We start from the raw sequence: 24,005 nt of genomic DNA, 5'->3' as shown, positions 1-24,005 counted from the left end.
ATTGCTTGAGGAAAGTTTGGAGGGTTTGGGTGTATAGATGGAAAAAGGAATGTAAGTAGTGGAGGGGAGACTGAGTTCAGGGAGAGTGATCTTGGCTGGGTTTGTGGCTATGTCCTGGCGGGTCCTCTGGATGAGGACTCAGGGCAGGGGAGGCTTTGCTGGTTTGTCTGAGGTGTAGAAGCTTGTTTTGTGACAGTGTCTGCAGCATTATTCATAATGAAGATGTAAGATGTGGCCCTTTGGTGTCCTTTACAATGGATGATGGCTACAGGGAATGGGCTGTTCACTGCTTCTAGGGCAGGTGTGAGATTCTCACTGGAGATGGAGGTGTGTGTTTGAGTAAGGAAACCACACTCTTCCCTCACGTATGTCCTTGCCAGGGGACATGGGATGCCAGGAACTGAGTCTATAGCCATATCTTGCTTCCAGTTCCTTTCAGTTTGATGCCCACTGTCAACTGCTCACCCTGAATGGGCCCCACTGCCCATATTCAATCCCAGATGTCATCTTTAGGATTCTGACACTCCTGGTGACTAATCTGGTTTTTTTTCCATACACACAAACATGTATGTATGTATGTATGTGTGTGTGTGTATGTGAGACAGAGGAATCTTGTGTGTGTCTATATATATATATAGACAGCCCTTCCCGTGCAGCCATCATCCATTGTAAGGGACACATCTTATATCTTCATTATAAATAATGCTGCAGACACTGTCGCAAAACAGACTTCTATGCCTCAGACAAACCATAGACACAAAAAAGATTTCCTCTGTCTCCGATATTTGAAAAGGACCTGGCCCCACTGCTGGTGGGATATTAAGCGTGTCGCTTGAGCTGGATTCCTGAAATTTCCTTGGCTAGCTGCTTCTCAAGATATTTTAACACAGGAGTACGTTGCTTGGAATTTAGGGGTTTCCCGTGAGCCCCTGAAATTATACCCATACCTGTCTGTGCATGGGAAAAAAGTCCCATCAATTTCATTAGATTTCTAGTGGAATCCACGACTTTTCTAAAAATTTAAGACTTCTGTATTTTGAAGTCATTCAGTGTGTCTAGATTTAACATCCTCATGGGGTGCCCTTGTTTTTGGTGACTTTCTGGACTGCCAGCATCAGGAAGCCCAGCAAGCCCTTTAACCAAACCCCAGCCTTCACTGGCCCATCCTCAGGAGTGCTTCTAAGCCACCATCAATGACTACTGTTCTTCGGGCACTTAGTGTGTGCCAGGCATTATAAAACTCTGTTAGCGCAGTGCCTGGCACACTGTACACCTCTGATAAACATCAACTGGTATTATTAGGGCATACTCTTGGTCCATTATTTCTAATCCTTCTGTACCCTGAGGGAACAGGCTTACATCCTGCAACTTACAAATGAAGAAATGAAACTCAGAGGGGAAGCAGCTACCCCAAAATAGCAAGTAGAGGATTAGGATACAGGAAGATACCGGTGTAAGACCTAAGGCCAGGCTCCACGGTCCCCTTTGCTTCTAGACTCTGTGGAATCTTGATCCTGAACCTGGATCCTAGAGCCTCATTTCTCAGCTACCCACATGTTAGCACCCCCTTAAAGTTCTGCAGAAAGCATCTGAACAGTACAGGCAGGTCATCTGGGCCCACACAAGCAAATGCAATATAAAAAGAATTATGAAGATGAGTTGTTTGTTTTCTCATTCCACATCACTACTATCACCTAGGCTTTACATGACTTTGATGATGAGAGATACAGCAAGGCATGAGGTAGGGAGTTACTCTATCTAAGCAACTTGCCATCTTTGGTGATACTACATTTACAAAGTTATTTGGCATCAAGATAAACATATAATAAATTATAATCTCCCAGTGCTAGAGAGAAACCACTGCATCAAGAATCTACCTTCCTCACAAGAGAGCCATGTCCTTTTACTTACGTGCCACAATCCTTTCTTTGCCAATTTTTCTATTACGGATTGCCACACTTCTGCTGAGAATCCAGTAGAGAAAATATGATCAAAGCAGGGCAAGAAACTTTGCAAAACAATGGGATCACCTGAAAGAAGATTCCAAAAGAAAATTTTCAAATGGGAGAAAGTCTAGGTAGACATTTGGGAAAAGCCCTCCAACTAGGTCCACAAAAGGAAAGATGGTAAATTTAAAGATAATCAGTACAAAAGGCATTTTCAAAATAGAAAGTTCTATAGAATTAAAGTGGTCAGCAGTTTAAGTTCGCTCTTAAAATCAATCTCCTAAGAGGTGGCATCCTGTGAGCTAATACTCTTTCTATTTGCTAAGCACAGAGAGGTGCTTCTATTAATCCTTCAAGCCAACCAGTAAAATAGTGCCTATTACCTCCATCTACAAAAGAGGAAATGGAAGCTAAGGGAAGATCTTCTCTTAAAAAGATGTGACAAGTATTTTTACTCAACTGAGGAGAAACTATGACAAATGAAGTGAGGTTTAATGGTGGATGGTGCAGCTAGTTCACGACAAAAACTAAAATGATAACCTAGTGACCCACTGACGGACTGCATCTCATGATCCTTAGCCTCACATCACGTCTCAAACTCATGATGAGAACATCCAAGGGGACAAGTCAGGTGTTAGAATAATCTGGCATTTCTTCCAGGGCTCTCAATTCCCAACAATGGGTAAAGGGCAAGATATTGTACAAAAGCATGTGAAATTTCCATAAATGTATTTTTAAATATTTAAAAATAGGTCATGGGGAAGAGCAAGCGGCATATCAAATAAGTAGTATAACTAGGGAAATCTATGAATATCAACACAAAAAGAGAAGTCTAAAACAAAAGTTGAAAAGCTTAAAGTCATTTATGCAAAGCTTGAAATAATTTGTGAAGACATTTGGCATCAAAATAAACATAATAAATTACAGTCACATCATTTATAATCAAATAAGTTACAAATGTAGAATAAATTATAATACAAAGGCATGAGCCAACAAAACTTTCAAAATGTTTCTCTATGTGGAAATCAGTTTCTTTCAAACTCCTTAAATCAGTCACAGAGAAACACCTTAGAATTATTTCCCCAGGAGCCCAAGTCTCCAGGAGCCAATCAAATAAAATAACAAGGTTTTTTTTTTTTTTTTTTTAAAAAAAAGACTAAAAAGAGGGCCCTCCCTGGTGGCACAATGGACGCAAGCACTGAAGCTAGTGGCAGCCACTTCAGGGCTAGTTCAATCCCTGGCCAGGGAGGTGACCACATGGCACGGCAGACCTCTCCTGACTCACCCGCTGCTCCCTTCAGCAGTGACCCTTGTCCATCTGCCTGTTCTGCTCCCCACTCTGTCTCTGGTGAATCCTCTCACTACCCCTGTACCTCTGGCCTATACCCCAGTTCTGTATGCATACATAAATAAATCTTAAAAAAAAAGACAAGAAAGAAAATCAAGCTGCCCAATTCCGACTTACTGCCCATAGTGGTGAAGATTCCAACAAGGAAATCAGCAACCTGGGACTGCTCTTGGTTGTCTTGTAGAAGGCGCAGACCCTCAAAAAACATGCGAGCAGCTTCATAAGGCTGGAGCAATCGCAGCAAGGAGTAACCAGCCCTGTAATATCCCTGGAACAGAAAAAAAAAAAAAAAACCTTGAACACACCCATCTCTTCTAACATGCTGCTGAAAGGAAAGACCAGATTGATGGCATGGGGAAGAGGACTCCAGGAGTCTCACTGTATGTAAACACGGATTTCTAAGAAGCTCTGGACACAAGATTTCCACATTACATTCTGTGCCACTTTTTTTAACTGCCATGAATCACTTTCCAATCCATGATTTATACCGCATCTAAAATACAGCGCAGAGAAGAAAGGGGCCTGGTTCCAATTATATGTGTGGTTTATTTATTCATGCCTCAAATCACAGCCTGGGTATGAAGAATGAAAAAATCCTATGGCTACAGTAACGGTCAGGAAGAGAATGAGATTGTCATGTAAACACAAGTGTTCCCTGCTCCATTCAGTCAACGTTAATGTAATTCCCACAGGGTCTGTAGAGAGGAATCATAATTAAAATCATGGGGATTTACAGAGCTCTACATTATAGCCAATATATACCAGTAGCAGAAAATTTTTGTGATTTCTATAGAGCTAGGGTAATTACAGTGATTAACAGAAGAAAATTATCTGATTGTGCTTATATATCAACTGTAGGACTCTTGAGTAGGAACAAAATGATACTGCCTTCCCTACTTAGTGACTAAGTAAATTGGCATCAACACCTACCAAAGCCGTTTACTGTCTCAGATAACCGAAGGTGTGCACCAATGGCGTTCACAGAAAAACAAGCACCTAAAAATGGTCCACTGAATACCAAATCTCTGAAAATGTATAGGTTTGTTTTAACTTTCATTTAAAAGTCTAAAACCTATAGCAATTAGAACAAATTAATGTGGTGTGCTTTCTCCCAATTAGGTAAACCGATACAGAATTTCCCGTGTCTTGGTCTTTCTCAAATTTAAATGTCATCCTTTATTTTGGAAGGTGAGAGGGATGAGATTACACCACACCATGATACTATGATTATTCTGAGTTGAATGTATCCAAGAATCAACAGATGCAGAAAGCAAGCCTTCCCAGAGCATCTTTTCATCTGATTAAAATCAGAAGCTTTGAGAAATGGGGAGTGCCTTAAAACCTCTCTCCTGGGGAATTTTTTTTTTTTAAATAATACAATAGCTTCTTTTTACATCATTTTGTGCCTTTTTCCATCTCAGTTGTAATCCCCGTGGGCTTCCCATCACCAGATCACCCGTGTGCCACCAACATGGCCAGTGCCCCGCCCCCCTTTTGACCCCATTTCCCCACTCCATCCTCCTGAGGAATTTTTATGGGCATGAAAAATCACAGAGAAAGTTGGCAGTAAGATGGACCGGCACAATAAGCCTTGCTAAGATAGCCCTTAAATTCCACTAGCCCTCCACCCCCCATTTATTTATTGACCTCCCTACCTTTAGCAGCCCCTAAAAGCCTAAAACCCCTTCTCTATCTGGTCACATCTCTGCTATCTATGGATCTTTGTTTAAAACGGATGAGGAAAAAGACAACACTTGCAAGCTGAACATAGATCTGAGAGAGCCAGTAGGGGAGAAGGAGGGCAGGAAAGGGGTCCGAACAGGAGAGGGAAGAGTACAAGGGACTATGGTGACGGCTCACGGGGGCTATGATGGTGACGGCTCATGGGGCTGTGGTGGTGGGAGAGCTGTGGCGATTACACCTGAGGGGAGAAATCAACTGTAAGGTCCGCAGATAGGAGGATAGAGCGAAGCGAGGAGACAGGAATAAAAGTGAGAGGAAGGCTTAGGCGCTCTGAAGGAGCTTCGCAGGCCCTCAGCGGGGGGTCCGGGAAGCCCCGCCCAGTGTACAGGCTAGGGGCCCTTTAGAGGTGTCTTTAGGGAGTGAAAAATGTCAGGCAGAAGCGCTGTGCCATAGGGGGTTTTCTGTCAGGGAGTTAGGTTGTAAAAGACCATGCACTGGGCAAGGAGGTCCCTCTTTGTTTTTTCCTAGTGATGCATGTCCTTCCTCACAAACAACCTCAGGGTTGTTTCTCCTTTTTTGCCCAGATCACCCGGGCATGATCTTACATCCAATACTATCCAAAAATGAACAATGATATAAGAAAATAAGTAATAAATAAATACATTTCAAACAAAAACAAGAAATAAATAAAAGGGTGTGTAATCTTACTCAGGCCTGTCTTCTCTTTTGAGAGTCTTCACATCTTTTCGAGGAAGGCCCCGTGTCTGGTCATATTAGCACAAACTAAAACGTGTATGTTTTTTCCTTGTTAACTTGTCTCTCGTTAGTCTAATTTGCAGGGCTCCAGTCACTGAAGCAAAGCAACAGAGCGGGATGGACAGCGAGGAGGAATGGAGGTATATTCTTTGATGTATTTGGTACCAATTGGTTTGCCCAGGCTAAGGGGACTACTTCAGTAGTCCCTTGGGATTGTCTCTTGGGATTGTGGCTACCAGTTATCATGGTCTGCTTGATGCGCTCCATTCTCTCAAGGGTCTTCGTCAGCCACGCAGCAGACGGCTCTTGGAGTGAGGAACACATCTGGCAATGAGATGAACTGCAAAAGCTCCGCTTCCAGGAACCTGACACTGTGCCCTTCTTGTCTCACAACTGAACTCTGGTGGTGACCGAGACCAGCATTGATACCAATGTGGGGACATGATCAAAAGGAGGGAATTGTAGAATTAATTAAAAGGAGGCCATTAGACCAGAGTATCTCTATGGCTGTGGTGGCTTTTAGAAGCAGACTGAAACCTAGGCGTGTAAAAGGCCTCAAGGTTAAGAAATTAAAATACTAAGGGAAACTAATCAGTAATCGCCAAGGATGTTTTCCTCTACAGCCAATCAGTTATTTCCTTGTGTTGCTTCTGCTTTTTCTCTATGAAAATGTCTCCCCCAGCTCCTGCTGAAATAGGCCTTCACTGCTTCCCATGTGCACTGACCTCAAATTGATTTTTTTCCTCAAATAAACTCATGAAAGCTGTTCATATGCCTCTATTTAAAAATAAAATAGACAAATCCCTCTCTCCAGGTTGAAGTGACCTGCAGTCACACCTCCTCACCTGCATCCCCCTGGGCTTCCCCCGGGGTTGGTCCCAGCAGCCACACCTACAATGCAAATTCCTCCTATTCTTGAGTGTCAACCACTTTACCTAAGGGCTCTTACTCCTCAAAACAACTCAAAGACTTCAGTATCGTTTCACTTCCCAGGTGGGGAAAGGAAATCATAACTCATCCAAGCTGCTGAAAGGAGAGCCAGGAGAGGAAGGGCTGGGTCAGGCGCACTATCTCGGGAGCCTCACTGGGCATGGTCTGTACCACTCATTTGGCGGTTAATTATGTGTTGCCTTGGGTGGCACCAGAATTGCACTCTAGTTCAAAGTCTCAGATTTTGCACATGCTTCTCCTTTCTCCAGCTCAGCTGTGAATGACTCAAGGGCTGTTACAGGTCTTCCACTTTTCTTGTCTGCCTTAAGCGCCACCCAGAACATGAAGGTGCCTTGCTGAGTGGGCACTCAAAGCTTTTTGGTTTTCTTTTCTTTTTTACATCATGCTTCCTTTTTGTACAATGCATCCTTTCTCCTCTTAGCCTAGTCCCCATAAAATACCTGTGCACCATCACCATAGTCCCTCTGTATTCTTCCCTCCTGTTTTGATCTCAACCCCTCCCCCTTCCCACACTCAAGGTATTTTTGCTGAAAAAACAATCAAGTGCTGAATTAGTGACTATTGTTAACACCTTTAAGGCTCTCACTGGCCTCTCAAACTTCCCTGATCTCTCCAAAGGGGCTGAAAAAATGCTTTCCAAGGAATCAGTGTCCAGTTGTCCACCCAGGTTGCATCTGAAATAAAGCTTGGCGAAATTTGCAAACACCAGAGGACATGAGCAGATGTGTTCTTGTCTGGTGTGACTCCATCAGAAAAAACTGAGCTCCGCCATGGGCACCACAGCACCCCACCCACCCACAGCACCCCACCCACCGAGAGGCATAGCTCTCCTGTCCCCTGGGCAAATGCATTTTAACACTTGGAGGCTGCTGTTTACACTCTTCTCAGATACTGCTCATGTGCCCCCTGGGCATCTGTCTGAAGTGCAAGAAAAGTTGGATGAGAAACACTCCCCAAATTTTGGTTTTAAAAAGAAGGGGGGATAGGGACCCTCCCTAGTGGCCCAACAGGTTAAAGCACAGCACTATGAAGCTATCCCGCAGCTACAGCAAGCATGAGTTGATCCATGGCCAGGGAACTGACCACATGGCACAGCAGACCTCTCCTGCTCGCCCACGGCTCCCCTCAGCAGTGTATTTCAGTAGTTCTTGCCTGTTCTGCTCCCCACTCTGTCTCTGGCAAATCCTCTCACACACCCCCACACATACCTCTGGCCTGTACCCGAGTTCTTGTGTGCATAAATAAATAAATCTTAAAAAAAAAAAAAAAAAAAGGCCAGAAAGAAAGAAGGGGCTAGCAGCAAGGTAAGAGAAAGGAAGCAGCCCCTGCAGCCCCGCAGGCTCCGCACCTTTATGTACGTCGAATCCCACTGGAGACACTCCTTGGCAGCCACAAAGGCCTCGTTCCATTTCCCAAGACTGTAAAATGCATTGGATTTGTTGCACAGCAGCACAGCCAAGTCCCTAGGAGGGACCCTGGGAGGAAGAACACACTGGAGGTCATAAAGTTATCTTTTTGCAAATACAGAGAACAATCTTTGAAGGCTACTATTCTGGTGCAGGCTGCTGCCACCATGAAGGGCTTTCGGTAGGTGCCATCTTGAGTATGCTTATCCTATGGGGGCCTCCAGTCCCACAGAAAGCCTGGGGAAGAATAAATCTGCAAAGTATAAATCTGCCCTTCCTCACTCCCAAACCGCTGCTACCGCCTGTTACTGACAAGTGTTCTCAACACCTGGGTTTTATCTCCAACTCTCCATGGATCTTTTTATTTTAGGAAGGGGGATCCTAAAGATGGAAAGGATGAGAATGCTCCCCGAGCCTTGGCACAGGGCAGAGGTGACCACTCCGTGGGCCTTTGTGCTCAGAGGAGGCTGAGCTCATCGTAGGCAGGCCTTTCAGAACATGTGACTGCACCATGCGTGCGACTCACAGTACATGGGACAGGACGAGCACTGGGCTACCTAACAGGCAGCGCCTCCCGGACATCAGGGAACCAGAACCAGAGTGCAGTGGAGGTGCCCAGAGCACGTGGCCAAATTACACAGGCCAATACAGAAGCTGCCAGCAACACGTAGCTTGTTCAATTTAAGTTAATTAAGATGAAATAAAATTTAGAACTCAAATCCCTCGTGGTAATACCCAAGTTTCAAGTGCCCAAGTGCCACATTCGATATTATAGAGCATTTTTATTATCACAAATAAGTCTTATTACACCATGCTAGTCCGAGTACTTGAAGGCCATAAATCAAGTTGCTCGATAAAATACGTCTTAACCTCCTATTCTATAACTGGAAGGTAAGACTCGAATTCAGAATGGCAGGAATGGCGTCAAGGAAGGGTGAGACATGTCTGGGCTCCTGTCCACTCCCTCTTCTCCTTCCACTTCATCCTTCATCCCGCATTGCAGGAAGCCCAATTCCAAGTTCCGTCCACACCCCTGAACTTGGCCAACTCTTAGAGGAATCAACCCCAGGTGAGACATCCCCCCCTACCTGGGAGCCTTCCACTGTCCCCTCCTACTTCCTATTGAGAGAACTTACTCAGTAAACTACATGCACCTAAAACCCTACACCAGCTGGGAGCAACAGGAAGACAAGCAGTAAGTGACCAGCGAGGGGAACAGTGTCAAGAAGGTCCCATGAGAAATGATAATTGGCAGGTTCGGGGGAAGTCCCAGTGTGGCAGCAGCTAGAAAGTGGGGGGCTGAGATCTGAGCACTCCCTGTGTGTTAGCCTATGGCCATACACTATACAATTCTATGTCTTTAGGAAAGCTCAATGTTTTTCCCTGAATGAGAAGTTCTAGGTCCAGCTCTGACACAGTTCGGGTCTGAACTAGGAGGGAGCAGAATGGCTGAACTGCAGATCCATGCCAGTTTGTACTCAATCAAGTCCAGCTAGAGTGTAGACACGAAGGTGACAGAAGTAGGGTGTGGGGAACCATGTTTCAATCATTTAACTCAGGGCCATTTCTCAGTACAAAAGTAAGCTGTATGCCCCTCACAAATGTTGACCTCTGTTTCCTCTAATACTGCCGGTACCTCTGGGGGAGGGAGGCCCAAAAACAGTTCAAGTGGTCCATAAAGTCAAAATAGTTTCACAACTGTAATAGGTTGAAAACATTCCCAAACGATGTTACCTTTTAAGTTAAAAGGTGATTAATTTATGGATCTTGAGAAGAGGAGATTATCCTGGGTTATGGTACAATCACAAAGGTCCTTAGGAGAGGGAGACAGAGGGAGACATGGCTACAGCAGAGGAGAAGACGGTGTGATGACAGAAGCAGACTGGAATGATGATGCTTTGAAGATGGAGGAAGGGGTCACAAGCCAAGGAATAGAGGCAGTCACTCAAAGCTGAAATAGGCAAGGAAATGGACTCTCCTCCACAAGGAACCAGCTGATTGTCAGCCTTGTAAGACTCATTTCGGCCTTCTGACCTCCAGAACTGTAAGATAATAAATTGTCTTAAGTCACTTAAGTTTATGGGTAACTTAAAACTGTGGCACTAGGACACAAATACAATAGTAGTCCTAAAACAGCATGCACCTTTTCATGATCATTCTCTTATAGGTGTACAGGGAATTTTCCAGTGGTTACATGACTCTATCATGAGATATCATAACAGAGGGATTGCAGAAGCAGATATGAGATGTTTTCTATTGATCCAGATGTTACAAAGATTTGCAAAAATATGAAATGGAACACTTGTCACTCACTTTTTAGCTTTGGAAAATGTTTATTTTTCATTATGTTTCATTAACACATAAATGATATATAGGTAAATGGATAAATCAATGCATATTTCATTTTTTCCTGAGTTCTAAGATCAAAATAGTTTCACAACTATAATAGCCTGAAAACATTCCCAAACAAGGTTACCTTTTATGGCTACCACCTCCCTAAACAAAAGTACTTTGGGGTTCTCCATCATGTGGAAGTTTATCATGATGCTAAAATGTTTGGGGGGGGTGTCTCCAGAAGCCCAAGGGGCAGGAAAAGAGAAGGTGAGACTAAGTTCCTGAGTGGGTGGCAGGGTAAGTGACATGACACTCAAGTGGAATGAGGCTTGGGGACTACGGTCCCTCCAGCAACTCTGATCCTTCCCGTCACCAGAGAGAAGAGGAAGTTTTACAGTGTTTATCAACAGTCCTTGAGTTTCACTTTCAATTTCCCAGCATTACTCTAGTTGTCTCTGTTCTCTTTCAGAGCTGACAGCTCAGGGGAGATAAAGAGGATGAGGGAAGAAAGGGAAACAGAAACACAGTGGCATGAGAAGTTAACAGGAGCAACAACAGAGTAAGTTACCATTTACTTTAAAAGGAAAAGAAAAAAAGAAGGTGGAGAGAGACAATTCAAACACTCACCCCCAATGGTATAACTGCAGGAGAATCTGGATGGCTTCATCGTACTTTCTGATGGCCAAAAAGAAGTTCCCATTCCGAAAAACCTGGTTGCCAGCTTCTTTCAACAGCTCGGCATAAGCCCTCGGGTCCATCCTGTGAGAGAGGGAGGGAGGCTCACAGTCAGGAAGGACTTCTGCTTCGCCCAGCGTCCCTGAGGCTGAGTCTTCGCGCTGGCCCCGCCCCCCTGCAGAGGACACACCCCAGAGGGCGCGCCTCACCTCAGCACAGGATGTCTGCCAGGGTCCACTTCTTCCTCAGTTATTTTCTGATCTCAGGGGCCATGGCCAGAATAACTCCATTTTCGGTATTAGTGACTGTATGGGCACTGTCAACGTGAGAAGGCCGCTTCCTGCCCGACAACATACACCTGGCAGGCAGGGCGCACTATCCCACAGCTGGCACGGCCATTACTCTCATTCACCCATCCCCACAGCCTGTAAGAGGCTTTGTCCCCATTGTTCAGCTCAGGAAAACTGAGGCTCAGCCAGGCTTAAGACTCTTGTAGATGACATTCCCTGGTTTTCAGCCCAGTTCTGGTAACTGCTCTGGACCTCTGTGCGCATCACCCACAGGTGCAAGCAAAACTCAGTGGCCAGTCCTTGCCCTCAGCAAGTGTTGGCTGAACAAAGGCAGCAGAAAGGACAGCCTGAAGGGGCACTTAGAATTTTTCACCCTGTCAGGATGGTAGTGGGAAAGGCCCAGTGGTTGGGAGGGTCTAAATAGGAGGCCAAGCCAGATAAGTCCTATGCCTGTGCCTGCAGGGTCACATTATCCACTGGGGCCTTGCTGACCCATACAATTCTTGGACAGATAATCATTTTCACTATTCTTATCATTTCAAGTCGTGGTGAAGGGTTTGGGGGTAAGAGAAGCATACTGAAGCAAGTCTATGAGATGAAATGCTTTATTTTTTTAATATTAATTTATTTATGTATACAAGAACTGGGGTACAGGTCAGAGGTGGGGGGGGGAGGGTGTGAGAGGATTCACCAGAGACAGAGTGGGGAGCAGAACAGGCAGACTGACGAAGTACACTCCTGGGGGGAGCAGCGGGTGAGACAGGAGAGGTCTGCCACGCCAGGTGGGTCATCTCCCTGGTTAGGGATCAAACTCATGGTGTGGTGGCTGCAGTTAACTCCAAAGTGCTGTGCTTTAACCCACTGCACCACCACAGAGGGCCCGAAATGCTTTAAATCTATATGAGCTTATAGGGAATTGGGTTTTTGAACTGTGCTGTCTTTCTTGGGCAGAGCTATGTCAGACTGAAGCACATAATTCTTCCAAAGAAGTCAGAGGGTGAAATTCCACCTGATAGTTTTCACTGAATCTTCTCTCATTCTATGGTTCACATGACTGAGGAGAACATGCAAGTATTTAAAGAACAGACTGACTATGAAATAATCTCTTTCAAATGCCGTTAGTCATGTACCTGTTAAGTATTTCTAGTTACCATGACCAGATAGCTAGAAAAAGGGAAATCAGGGGTCTTCGCTGGTGGCACAGCCGGTTAAAGCACAGCACTATGAAGCTCTCCACAGCCACTGTAGCACAAGTTTGATCCTTGGCCAGGGAGGTGACCCACATGGCACAGCAGACTTCTCCTGACCCACCCACCAATCTACCTGTTCTGCTCCCCACTCTGTCTCTGGTGAATACTCTCACCCCCCCCCACCTCTGGCCTGTGCTTTAGTTCTTATATGCATAAATAAATAAATCTTTAAAAAAAATAAATAAAGGGGGTTAATACCCCTCTTTGATAAATAACTTTCCACTGCAAAGAAACATAAACCTGTTCCCTGGCCCAAATGGGTCAGTGTCCTCAACAAACAAGTCACAAAGAAATACAAATGATTGTTGGCTGTAAGGGGAGTGGGTGAACAGGCTCACCCATGCTAAGTGAGCAGAGAAAGGAAAAATGAAAGCAACAGGTTATCAGTGGGAAATACCTCAAAAAAAGACCCCAAGTGTTGGGGGTGGTCATATACTGTTTTAACAAAACAAATACACTACAATGTGCATAGACTTGGACTCATGGCTGTTCACCAAAGTGAAAAACTGGAAATAACCCAGAATGTTCCTTTATGTGTAATGGATTGAATCAGTTATAGACTATCCATATGGTGGAACACCACACAGTTATTTTAAAACTCATGTTGTAAAAGAATGGTTAATGACAGGCTAAGTAAGTAAATGAAAAAACACAGGCTGCATAAAAAGGCATATAATCCCAAATTAAATTTTAAACACATATGATAGCCTGAAAGGACGCCAAGATTTAACAGCTGTACTGCTGGGATTGGGCAGAGTTTTGCTTTGCCTTCTTGTGCTTTTCTAAGATTCCAGTTGCTCGATGATACACTGCCTTAGTAATCAGACCATAAATATCACCAAAGGCAGACTGCTCTGGGCTTATTGGGGAATTCACCACAGTATTTACAAACTGTGGTATTTACAAACAAATAACAACTATTCACATCCAAATGTTGCATGGTTGTTTATTTTTTGCCTTTTGTTTTTTTTTCATATTCCTCTAGACACTCAGAGTGAGCTTTTAATGTTATGTGGGCAAACCTCACACGTATCCATCTGCTTCTGTGGCTGCTCTTTCCTGGTACAATCATGTCACGGGGGAAGGGCTGTCAGCCACATGGAGGGTGTTTGCTTTTTAATAGAACTTATTTACTGACAGTTAGACCCTCACTACAAGGAAAGATGCCTTCTACCTCTACTTTACAACAAAGAGCGCTCAGCTCCTGAGTTTTTTGTCTATACAACGGGACATTGTAAAATGAAATTGTTAAAGAGAAACAGCAATAGTTTACCATAATGACAATACACTACATCGCTAGTATAAAGTGAGCACCTACTATGTGTTTTAGCCACTGCGTCATTCCAATCTTACAACAAACTCCGTGAAACAGGTACTGTGTCCCCAATGACGTTCAGGGAAACTGAGGCAAGGTGAGGATATGACACTTGCCATAGTCACAGGGGGAGTGGTGGCCCTGGAAGTCTGACCTCAGTGACCTGATGTGACCAAACCTCAGTGAACCCACTACCCTCTGCAGGGCCAGGGGGAGGCTGAGAGTTCAGCACCAGACCAATCACAGCAGTGGCTTACACTTGTGCTGCCTCCAGCTCTCCCACCCTGGCACTTTTAGTTTTACTAATGATGCAACATTAAAAACCATTTCACGGCCCTCCCTGGTGGCACAGCGGGTTAAAGCACTGCACTGAAAAGCTAAAGCCACTTCTGCATGAGTTCGATTCCCGCCTGCCCCGGAGGAGACCACATGGTGTGGCGGACCTCTCCTGACCCGCCAGCTGCTCCCCTCAGCAGTGTACTTCGTCGATCTGCCTGTTCTGCTCCCCACTCTGTCTCTGGTGAATCCTCTCACCCTCCGCATCTCTGGCCTGTACCCCAGTTCTATATGAATAAATAAATAAATCTTTAAAAAAAAAAAAAAACCATTTCACAGCTGCTGTGTCAGCTTTCAGCCCATTTCACTAAGTCCTGATGAAACGTCAAGATGCAGCTTGTTAGGTGGAGTCAGGCTGCTTGCAGGAAGCAAAAGCAGAAACACTCAAATGCACTGAGTTTTTGAAACAAGCAAGCTTGAAGCAAAGCAGACCCAGCTGTCGTTTTTATTACTGGGCTATAGATACACACATGAAATTGTCTAACTGGCCCAAAAGATTGAGCAAGAATTACAAACAGGGCTGGGCTTGGCGCAACTGGACTGGGCAGAAGGAGGCTTTACTTTCATTTGTTATCTGGGTAGTACTTGAAATCTTGGTAGCAAATCTGTTTAATTTTGTCGGGTTTTTTTTATGATTAAATCCTTTCGAAAGATACCCCAAAGCAGTCAGGATCATAATCAACTCTGGAATGCTGGGGACGGAGCCAGAGTAAGGCCAAAGAAAGACTCCCTTGTTGGGCCCACCCTGGTGGCACAACTGGTTAAAGTGCAGCACTATGAATCTGGCTACCGCAGAGTTCGATCCTCAGCCAGGGAGGTGACCCTCGTGGGGCAGCGAGGCAGACCTCTCCTGACCCGCCCGCTGCTCCCCTCGGCAGTGTACATCATTTGTCTGCCTCTTCTGCTCCCCACTCTGTTGCTGGTGAATCCTCCCACCACCCCCTGCACCTCTGGCCTGTACCCTAGTTCTCTATGCATAAATACATAAATCTTAGGGGGAAAAAAACCCCAAAAAACTCCCTCCTTCCTATCCCCACAGGAAGACAGGCTAGACAAGGATAAGACTCCAAAGCAGAACTCATTCTGGGAATTCCAATTTGTCTTCTTTTGCTTCTCTTTATTTTTTTTTTCCCTTGGAGAAAGAGTGTACAAATGTAGGAGGAGAACACAGTTTTGGTTATTTTTTTTTCTTTAAGAAGCTCATTAGACTCTTAAAAAGCCTCTGGGAAAGAAAGTGCATTTTTCTCTAATCTCTATCAACAGAACAGCCACTGACCTTGCAAAACAAGTATAAAAAAATTTTTGCTCATAATTTCATGAAACTACTTGGTTTTTTTTTTTTGAGAGGAGGGATAGGATAGTTTTTATTTAAGTTTGATGCCAACTGACTAACTAGCTATTCAAAATTTTCAATACTGCCACCTTTAAAGTTCTAAGTTGCCCCTGATATTCATATTAAGATTTGTGTCACCTCAGACTGACTCACTCTCATCCACCAATAGTATATCAATACACATTTTCCACTAAACTCTAGCTTTCAAAAAGTTCCTATGTGGACAAAAGCAGAAAGAGAACTCCTGGGAAGATTAATTATATTCACATTGCTTTACAATTTGATGTTTACAGGCTTAAATTAACACAGGACTAAAATAACTTGTATCTGTCCAAGTTGAAAGAAAGTCACAGGTTTTCAAGGAAAAATCAGGTTATAAGAAAAATTATAATTATATTATCATAATTGCATTGTATAAAAATACTAGGCATGCACACATATTTCTCATAGGAGCTTTTTAAAAAACTCCTAGGGCCTCCCTTGTGGCACAAGGGATTAAAGCACTATGAAGCTATCAGCAACCATTTTAGCATAAGTTCAATCCCCGGTCAGGGAGCTGACCCACATGGCGCAGGAAACCTCTCCTGACCCGCCCACTACTCCCCTCAACAGTGTATTTCAATCCATCTGCCTGTTCTGCTCCCCACTCTGACTCTGGTGAATCCTCTCACCAACCCTCCCCCCTCCAACCTACCCTTATACCTCTGACCCATACCTCAACTCCCGTATGCATAAATAAAATAAATCTTAAAAAATAATAAAAAAAAACTTCTTATAGTCAGACAAAACCAACCCCAAAACAACCAACCCTAGAAATTTGACTGTAAAATGGGGGCACTTCAGGGGGGAGGGGAGGGTGAGACAAAGCATGGAAGGGCCCAAGTGTCTGTGGCGGTTGTTTGGTGGTGGTTTGGTGTGGGACACAGACCTGGAGAGGTGCGGTTCTGTGCCTCTCTTACAGTGATGTAACTAATGGTATCTAAATTTTTAAAAAATCCACTAACATTCATAAAATTGGAAAACTTAAATGGAGAAAAAATAAAACTTTACGTTAAAAAAAAAACTTTTGTATTATAAAAATACCTCACATGCTTCTATTTGGGCAAGTTCATCATTAGAAAATGTCAAGTCCTCTCCCTATTAATGAACTTATGTATAAATTCAACAAAAGTTCAATGAACAAAAAGGATGTAGAAAGAAATTAATGAAAGAATTCTCAAGTTTGTCCAAAAGAATAACCAGATGTTTTTAATAAAAAGTATCAAGGGACAATCTTTCTTGCTCTCTTGATCTTCTGCTAATCTTACTAACAAGAGCGTAAGCAAATAAATGAAACAAAAAGGAATCCCAGAGCTAAATGTATTCCGTTAAAGAATCCCCACCTATGATAAATGTGGCTTTTTAGTTAGGAAAAAAAATGAAGCCATCAGTACAGCTAAATATCTGGAAAAGAGGCTAAGTTTTTACTTCATACCATGTGGTATGACAAACAGTTGACGACTATGATACTTTTACATGATATGACAAATGTAGATGTAATGAAGATGTCAGGCTTTAAGATAGGGTTGTTTACTTAGACTATCTGGGTGAACCCAATCTAATCACATGAACCCTAAAAAGCAGAAAACTTCCTCTGCTGGAATCAGAGGACCTGTCACTGCAGACAGAAGATAGAGGAGAGGCACCATGAGGAAGAATGGAGGTGTCTTCGAAAAATGAGGGGGACTCTGGGAACCAGTTCTCCAGGGGCAGGGAAGTGGTCCTGCCGGTTACAAGGGTGAGCCAGTAGGAGGATTCTCTCTCTCTCTCTCTCTCTCCTCTCTCTCTCTCTCTCTTTTTAAGGAAGGTTTGTTTATTTATGCAGACAAGAGATGGAGTGTAGGCCAGAGGTACAGGTGTGTGTGTGTGTGTGTTGGGGTGGGGTGTGAGAGAGGATTCACCAGAGACAGAGGAGGGAGCAGAACAGGTGGATCTACTGAAATACACTGTTGAGGGGAGCAGCGGGCCAGACAGAGCTGTGCCATGTGGGTCAGCTCCCTGGCTGGTACTAGTGCTGCAGTGACTGCCAATAGCTTCATAGTGCTGAGACTTAACTCCTAGCACCACCAAGGAGGCCCCAGCAGGAGGATTCTTTACACTCTCCCTGTAACAGCCCCTCCAGCCACCACTTTGACTTCAACCTTGGGAAACCTGTGACACCAACCCAAACTTCTTACCTACACACCGTGAGATGATTCATTGGTGTGATTTGAAGCCACTAAATTCGCAGCTATTTGGCAGTAGTAGAAAAGGAATATACATCATATACCAAAATTAGTTCTAAATGAATGAAAAATTGATGGCGTAAGGGACACCATGACAACAAAAAGGAACAAAGTGCTGATAAGCAGCAAAATAAAGAACCTCAAAAATAGTATGGTGAAGGCCTCCCTGGTGGCGCAGGAGTTAAAGTCTCAGTGCTATCAAGCTATCACCAGTCACTGTAGCAGCTGGATCCCAGGCCAAGGAGCTGACCCACATGGCGCAGCAGACCTCTCTTATCTTGCCTGATGCTCCCCTCAGCAGTGGATTTCAGTAGAAATGCTAGTTGTTTCTGCTCCCCGCTCTGTCTCTGGTGAATCCTTTCACCACCTCTGGACTGTACCCCAGTTCTGTATGCATAAATAAATACAGTTTAAAAAAAAATGCTAAGGTAGATCCAGCTGAAGGAGAAGGGAGAAATGTCAAAACATACAATTCAGTTGAATAAAGCAAGTTGGCGCACAATGTGGAGAACAACTTGGAGAGCTTAAGGAGGTGTGTGCGTGTGTATACACTTGATCTACTAGGAGAATTTCTGGAATGACTCTTAAGAAACTAATAAGAGGAATAACCTTTGGGGAGTAGATCAAGGAAGAGGGTAAACACTTCTGAATTTTGACTGAATAAATTTCTGTTGTTTTAAGTCTCCCCAAGTGGGGTCATTTGTTATTGCAGTTCTGAGAAAATAATACAACATCTGCCTGAATAGGCTTGCAGAATCATATAAACAGCTAGTATTGAATCAAGTGAGAAGGTTGGACTAAAACTTCCAGAGCCTGGAACCCAAGGCTCAGAGACTCAGGGCCTGACCACGGTGATATGCAGTGTGTCATAGAAGAGCCCCAGACGCCTCAGCAGGCCAAGGTCCTCACCACCTGTGGGTGAGCAGGAGGCCAAGCCCAGAACCCAGGTCCTGGCCCGCCATGCCTCAGGCTGCTGGGAGGTGCTGTGTGCTCCCTGCCTGTTATCTGAGTGTGAGCTCTGACCCGTTTACAGAACTTTGGCTTTGTTTACCCAGTAAAGAGAAAATATTTGGTAAAAAACATAACATAACCCTGGCATCTACCTGTCTTCACAGGGGCTCTCTGAGATGAGCAGATGGTGAAGCAGCAGCAGTTGAGAAAATCTGTGGGACTCAAGACCTTGAGAGGAGGGGGACAGGGGTCATGCTGTCGTGTCCAAAATTGCCCCCCCCCCCCAATTTCTTCTGCTGTGACTGCTCCTTTGGGAAGGAGCCCTCTTGAACTGAGGAATGTTGCCTTTGGGAAACTTGCTGCGGGACCCTGCTGAGCTCGCCAGAGATGTCTCCTCTCGGTGGGAAAGATGGAGGAGCCCACGGCAGGTCCCGAGGTCCATGCCAGGCTGCAGGCTAGAGTGTTCCCTGGGAGTTTCTGAACTAAAATTTTGCGAGGAGTTCCTCTGGTGGTGGTAGCTGGGGTGACTCCAGCAAGGCACAATCTGGGGTGAGAAGAAACCAATCTGGGGTACGAATATGATACTCAAGAGTGAGGAGACACAGGAAAAGGGGTTTCTCAGGCCCCACAGTTCCACATTCCACTGCCTCCAAGGTCCAGCTGCTTTCCTGCCCCTTCCCTAGTTATCAAAGACATCAGCAGCATTCCAGAATGTTCCTCCTTTTTTGCCTAAGTAATTTGAGCTGTTTTTTTCTTTCCTTCACTTGAAAGGAAGGACACATGTACGACTGGACTGCCTGCTTCACCCTCTCTCTATAATTTCACATTAGACAAGGGTCTATAGCTATTGAGGGGTTTCCTATCCCACCCCACCAGGGACATCTCTGGCTAGTGTTCCTCCCTAAGGGCCTGACAGGGCTTCGGAGTCCTTTCTACAACATTCACTCAAGGTGGCAAAACACTTATGCCCCTGTGTGTCATTCACAGTTTACTTAACAAAGATGTGGGTCAAAAATTAGCTACCTAGTACATCCAAGCACAAACATCCAATGTGTTGTGACGAGGGGATAACTGGGCCAAGACAGAAAGTCAGCGGTTCCCCACCTCACACTCAGTGTGCCCCTAGGAGGTAGGCAGGCTCGAGTAGCTGTCCCTGAGTTAGGTTCACATATACCCTTCCGGAGCAGTTTTTCCTCCTCAGCCTAGGTTAGTATAACATAGGCCTTCACATTTTCTTCTCCTTGCCTCAGTGTCCTCACTAGCCCTGGAAAGGTGGTCCCCAAATCCCATATCATGTGCTGTGCCCCGGTTCAAAGTCTTTGGGGTCACCCAGCCCCCCACCCCAACTGCTCTCAAGCACAATTTCCATGGAAGTTCCCAGAGGATTTTCAGATTCTCTGCGGTCTCCTCCTCTGTCCTTATACTCCAGCAAACCTCACTGTCACCCAGATCCCCGTCCCGGCAGAGTGGGGGTGTATAGTTATTGCTGCCCGGGGCGTAGCTTCTATTGTACTTCCCAAACTGAGTTATGATCTTCTCCTTTGACATTATTTTTAGGTAAAGCCTCTATGTTTTGGGCCCTTCGTTAAGTGTCAAAAGTTCTGTGCAGAAGGTCATTTTTCTGTTTCCCCCAGGAAACAACGCATGCTTAAAGCAGAAACTGCACCTTATCATTTCTGCAACCCAAGGGCTTAGTGTTGTACCATGAACAAATGACTTTGTGGTTGTTTCTTTTCTTATCAGTTCACATGATTAACTGGGAGGAACAGAGAGAAAGGGGCGGGGGCGAGGGTAGGGGGTGGGGAGTGCAGCTAGATGATTTCACAGGTGGTTTTGGATTTCTGACTATATCTTCTGGAAAGCCAAGAGTCAGTGGTTCCCTTGTAGATGGACACAAATTTAATGAAAACCAACCACACAAAGTACAAACCAGAAACAACCAGAGAAGTCCCGGCACTATAACACAGCCAATGCTGTTGCCCCTCAGCCCAGGTATGACTGAGCATTCTCACCACCAGGTCAAGACTACCCAGCATGCAGCTGTAGGGCCCTATATTTTATGCACTGTAAGTACTGGTCTGGTTTCCTCAGAAATCTGACCACCAGCCCTACCCCTAGCCAAGTGTGACCTCCATTGACAGAAGGATCCAGTACTTATGGAATACAAACATGTCCATCTAAACACTACTGGAACTTCAAACACAGGCATGGCTAGCCCAGACATGGCTCCAACAATACACAGGAGTCCCACCAGCTCTCCAGGTTCTTGGGAGCTCAAACAGACCTGGGAAATCCAGGGGGACAATGATGCTGAGGGTCAGAACCAGGCAAAAATTGGAGCCGGGGCCCTCCCTGGTAGCACAGCGGGTTGAAGCACAACACTAAGAAACTGGTGCGGCTACTTCAGTGTGAGTTCAATCCTTGGGCCTGGAGGTGATCCGCATGGCTTGGCAGACCTCTCGTCACTCCCGCTGCTCCCCTCAGCAGTGTACTTCATCAATCTGCCTGTTCTGCTCCCCACTCTGTCTCTGGTGAAGCCTCTCACCGTCCTTGCACCTCTGGCCTGCACTGCACATCTGTATGCATAAACAAATCTTTTAAAATAAATAAAGTGATCACCTTTCAAAAAAAAAAAGGATGAGAGTCGATGCAGGTAAACTGGGGCCAGTTTGCCCTTCTAGTTTTTCAACATAAACAAGTAAGCTTGCTTACGAACTTTGAGATAAGTATCTGGTCAGGCAGAATGGACAATCACACTGACCCAAGGAAGAATCCTGCTCTTAATTAGACCACTGCGCTATTCTGGGCTTCCAAAGACACCTGTTTAGCTGGTTCGATACTTTTAAGTTTAAATATGAACAGTCTCCCCATCACTGCCACTGTCCCTACCATGTGCTGTGGCTGAACAGGTAATATTTACTAAGGACTGTTCGTTTCCCCCAAATTTCTCCTTCTTCTAAAGATCTTTTATAACAAAGATTTTTTCTCCCCTCTTTAAGAACCTCAGGCTCCACTCCAAGGAAATGTGGAAACCAGAGGTCAGGCACTGCCCTGCCAGTTCCACTTCCCCTTTTGGGAAAGCAAAAGAGAGTTTGCTCCTGGGGTCAATATAAACAACGCCACACTCTTGACAATGGTCATTTCTACGCCCCAACTTCCTCCTCTTCAGTTCTTCAAAACATCCTCAGGATGCATTTCACCTTTGCCAAACACAGGGCCTGCAAGCTCTGCTTTTGCTTCCAAGCAGAATCTTCATTCCAAAAGTAAAGATAAAATAATTAGAGGTTATATACCACAGAAATGGCCTTGGGTAGCAAGCTCAGGAAAACAGGCCGACTCCACAAAGAAAAGTTTACGAATTCCATAAAAGAGCAAAGTCTCTATTGGTCCCTGAGAGACTTTCTTGGGAAATGAAGGGAGGAGGTGTCTAATCCCAGATCTATCGCCAATTAGCTATAATGACTAACAGGTGGTGGGATTGCTTGCTTCATCTATAAAATGTCCATGGCCCCAATCCTGGGACTGCAGCTGTGAAATTCTGAGCAGAGATGTTAAAAATCCCCTTTTGGATTTACTCTGGAGTTTGTGGCAGCTTTGCAGGATCTCCTTTCTTCTCCCTCATAAAAAAGATGGCCATCATGGCTCCTTGCCTCTGTTTTCCCTGCCTCCGCAGCCATCACACAGGGTCTGCAAGGCTCCATGTCAGGTGACCAGCTGGGGCCCGTACAAACAGAAGGAACCAGAGTAACTAGAAGGAACCCCCAGCCTACCTGCCAAGCTAATGGTGTGAACCACACTGCCATGCCCCCATGGTACACTCATCACTCAAGTGTGAATTTTACCCTCCATCCTCCCTACCAAAGTCACCCCCCCCTGCCAAAGTCAGTTCCTCAGGGAAATGCTGATGTTCTCCTCAACCTCTAGGATATGGGGATACCCCAAAGAGAGCAGGCAACCACGTCCTAAAATTGGTTAGCCAGTCCTAAAATCAAGATACTGGATTATGTCTGTTTTTTTTTTTAATAGAAAATAGGATAAATTAGAAAAAACTACTGTAGGGAGAAAAACCATACAGTGAAGCTTTGTTTTCGTTTTACACTTACATATAAGTTTATATACACTTACATATGTTTTACACTTATGTATTAGGTATTGGTCTCTATTCTAGGTCTTGATCGAACGATGGTCTTGATCGAACGATGACAGAGAAGCTCACAGATCTGAGGCAATGCGATCCGACTCTGGGTGTTAAGGCCACACACACCCACTCCCATCTTTTCGGGGTAGAGATGATGCAAGAGCTAGCAAAGGGTACCCCGAACAAGCACTCAGCCCCTCGGTGCAAACCAGATCTGACTGGAACACAGCTCACAACTTCTCTCTCCTACAGGGCAGTACTTTCCATAAACAAAGCAGGACGCTCAACAACAATAACAACAAAAAGACTTCCGGTGACAGCCTTGCCTCGAAGGGCGTCTGGCAGGGGGAGGCTCGGCTTAGTGCAGCCGGAGCGTACCTGGGTGCTGAAGACGTAAAGCCCTGGGCGCCAGCTTCTTTCTTCCCGATACGGACTGACTGGGCCAACAGCGAGTAGGCTAGAGCTGGAGAATTCAGGGCCGCTCCCTCCCATCCACCTCCCACCCCCTACCCCAACCCCCCATTTTCCGTAGGAAACACCAAAGCGATCACTCGCCTAGGCACGCCCCCAGGTAGGAGTGGATGGAGCGAGCCCGCCCCGCGCCCGGGAAGCTCGGCGCCGTTTCAGCGGGGAGGCAAAAGCGCCTCGCTGGGGTGGGCGCGCCGCCGTGGGGGTGGGGGGTAGGCTGGGCGGACCCAGGGATTCGCCTGGAAGGGGGAGGGGAGTGCACCCAGCTCGCTGTTCCGAGCCGGGTTTGAAGAGGCTCGCGGGCAGAAGGTCGGGCTTCTGGGGACTCCGCTTCTCGGGGACGCCTGATGCTGCCCCGCCCCTAGCCTCGCTCAGCTGGGGACAGAAGAGCAAGCTGCCCCTCTCCGGGAAACAGCTCACGATCCGGTGGGCAGGGAAAGAGGCCTGGCCGGGGCTGGACTCGCCAACCTCCTCCTGTCCGGGAGCGGCCAGCGCGCTCCAAGTTCCGCGCGATCCCGCCCGGCACCCCGCGCCAGCCTGCCCGAAAGCGCGGCCCGGGGG

General features: G+C 45.6%; 1 protein-coding gene across 1 annotated transcript in view; it reads right to left on the bottom strand.

Annotated features, from left to right (window-relative positions):
* The window catches only part of TRANK1 (tetratricopeptide repeat and ankyrin repeat containing 1), a 79,408-nt gene that overhangs the window by 54,245 nt on the left and 1,158 nt on the right, over nt 1-24,005 (bottom strand). Inside the window, exons 2-5 of the mRNA XM_004676637.2 lie at nt 11,052-11,183; nt 8,033-8,159; nt 3,412-3,562; nt 1,912-2,030 (exon numbers count right to left, since the gene is read on the bottom strand). Coding sequence (XP_004676694.1) covers nt 1,912-2,030; nt 3,412-3,562; nt 8,033-8,159; nt 11,052-11,183 — 529 coding nt within the window. The remainder of the gene's footprint in view (nt 1-1,911; nt 2,031-3,411; nt 3,563-8,032; nt 8,160-11,051; nt 11,184-24,005) is intronic.

Source organism: Condylura cristata, unplaced genomic scaffold (genome assembly GCF_000260355.1).
Source record: "Condylura cristata isolate star-nosed mole 26May11 unplaced genomic scaffold, ConCri1.0 scaffold00004, whole genome shotgun sequence".
Taxonomy (NCBI): domain Eukaryota; kingdom Metazoa; phylum Chordata; class Mammalia; order Eulipotyphla; family Talpidae; genus Condylura; species Condylura cristata.
This window is presented reverse-complemented; position numbering and strand designations above follow the sequence as displayed.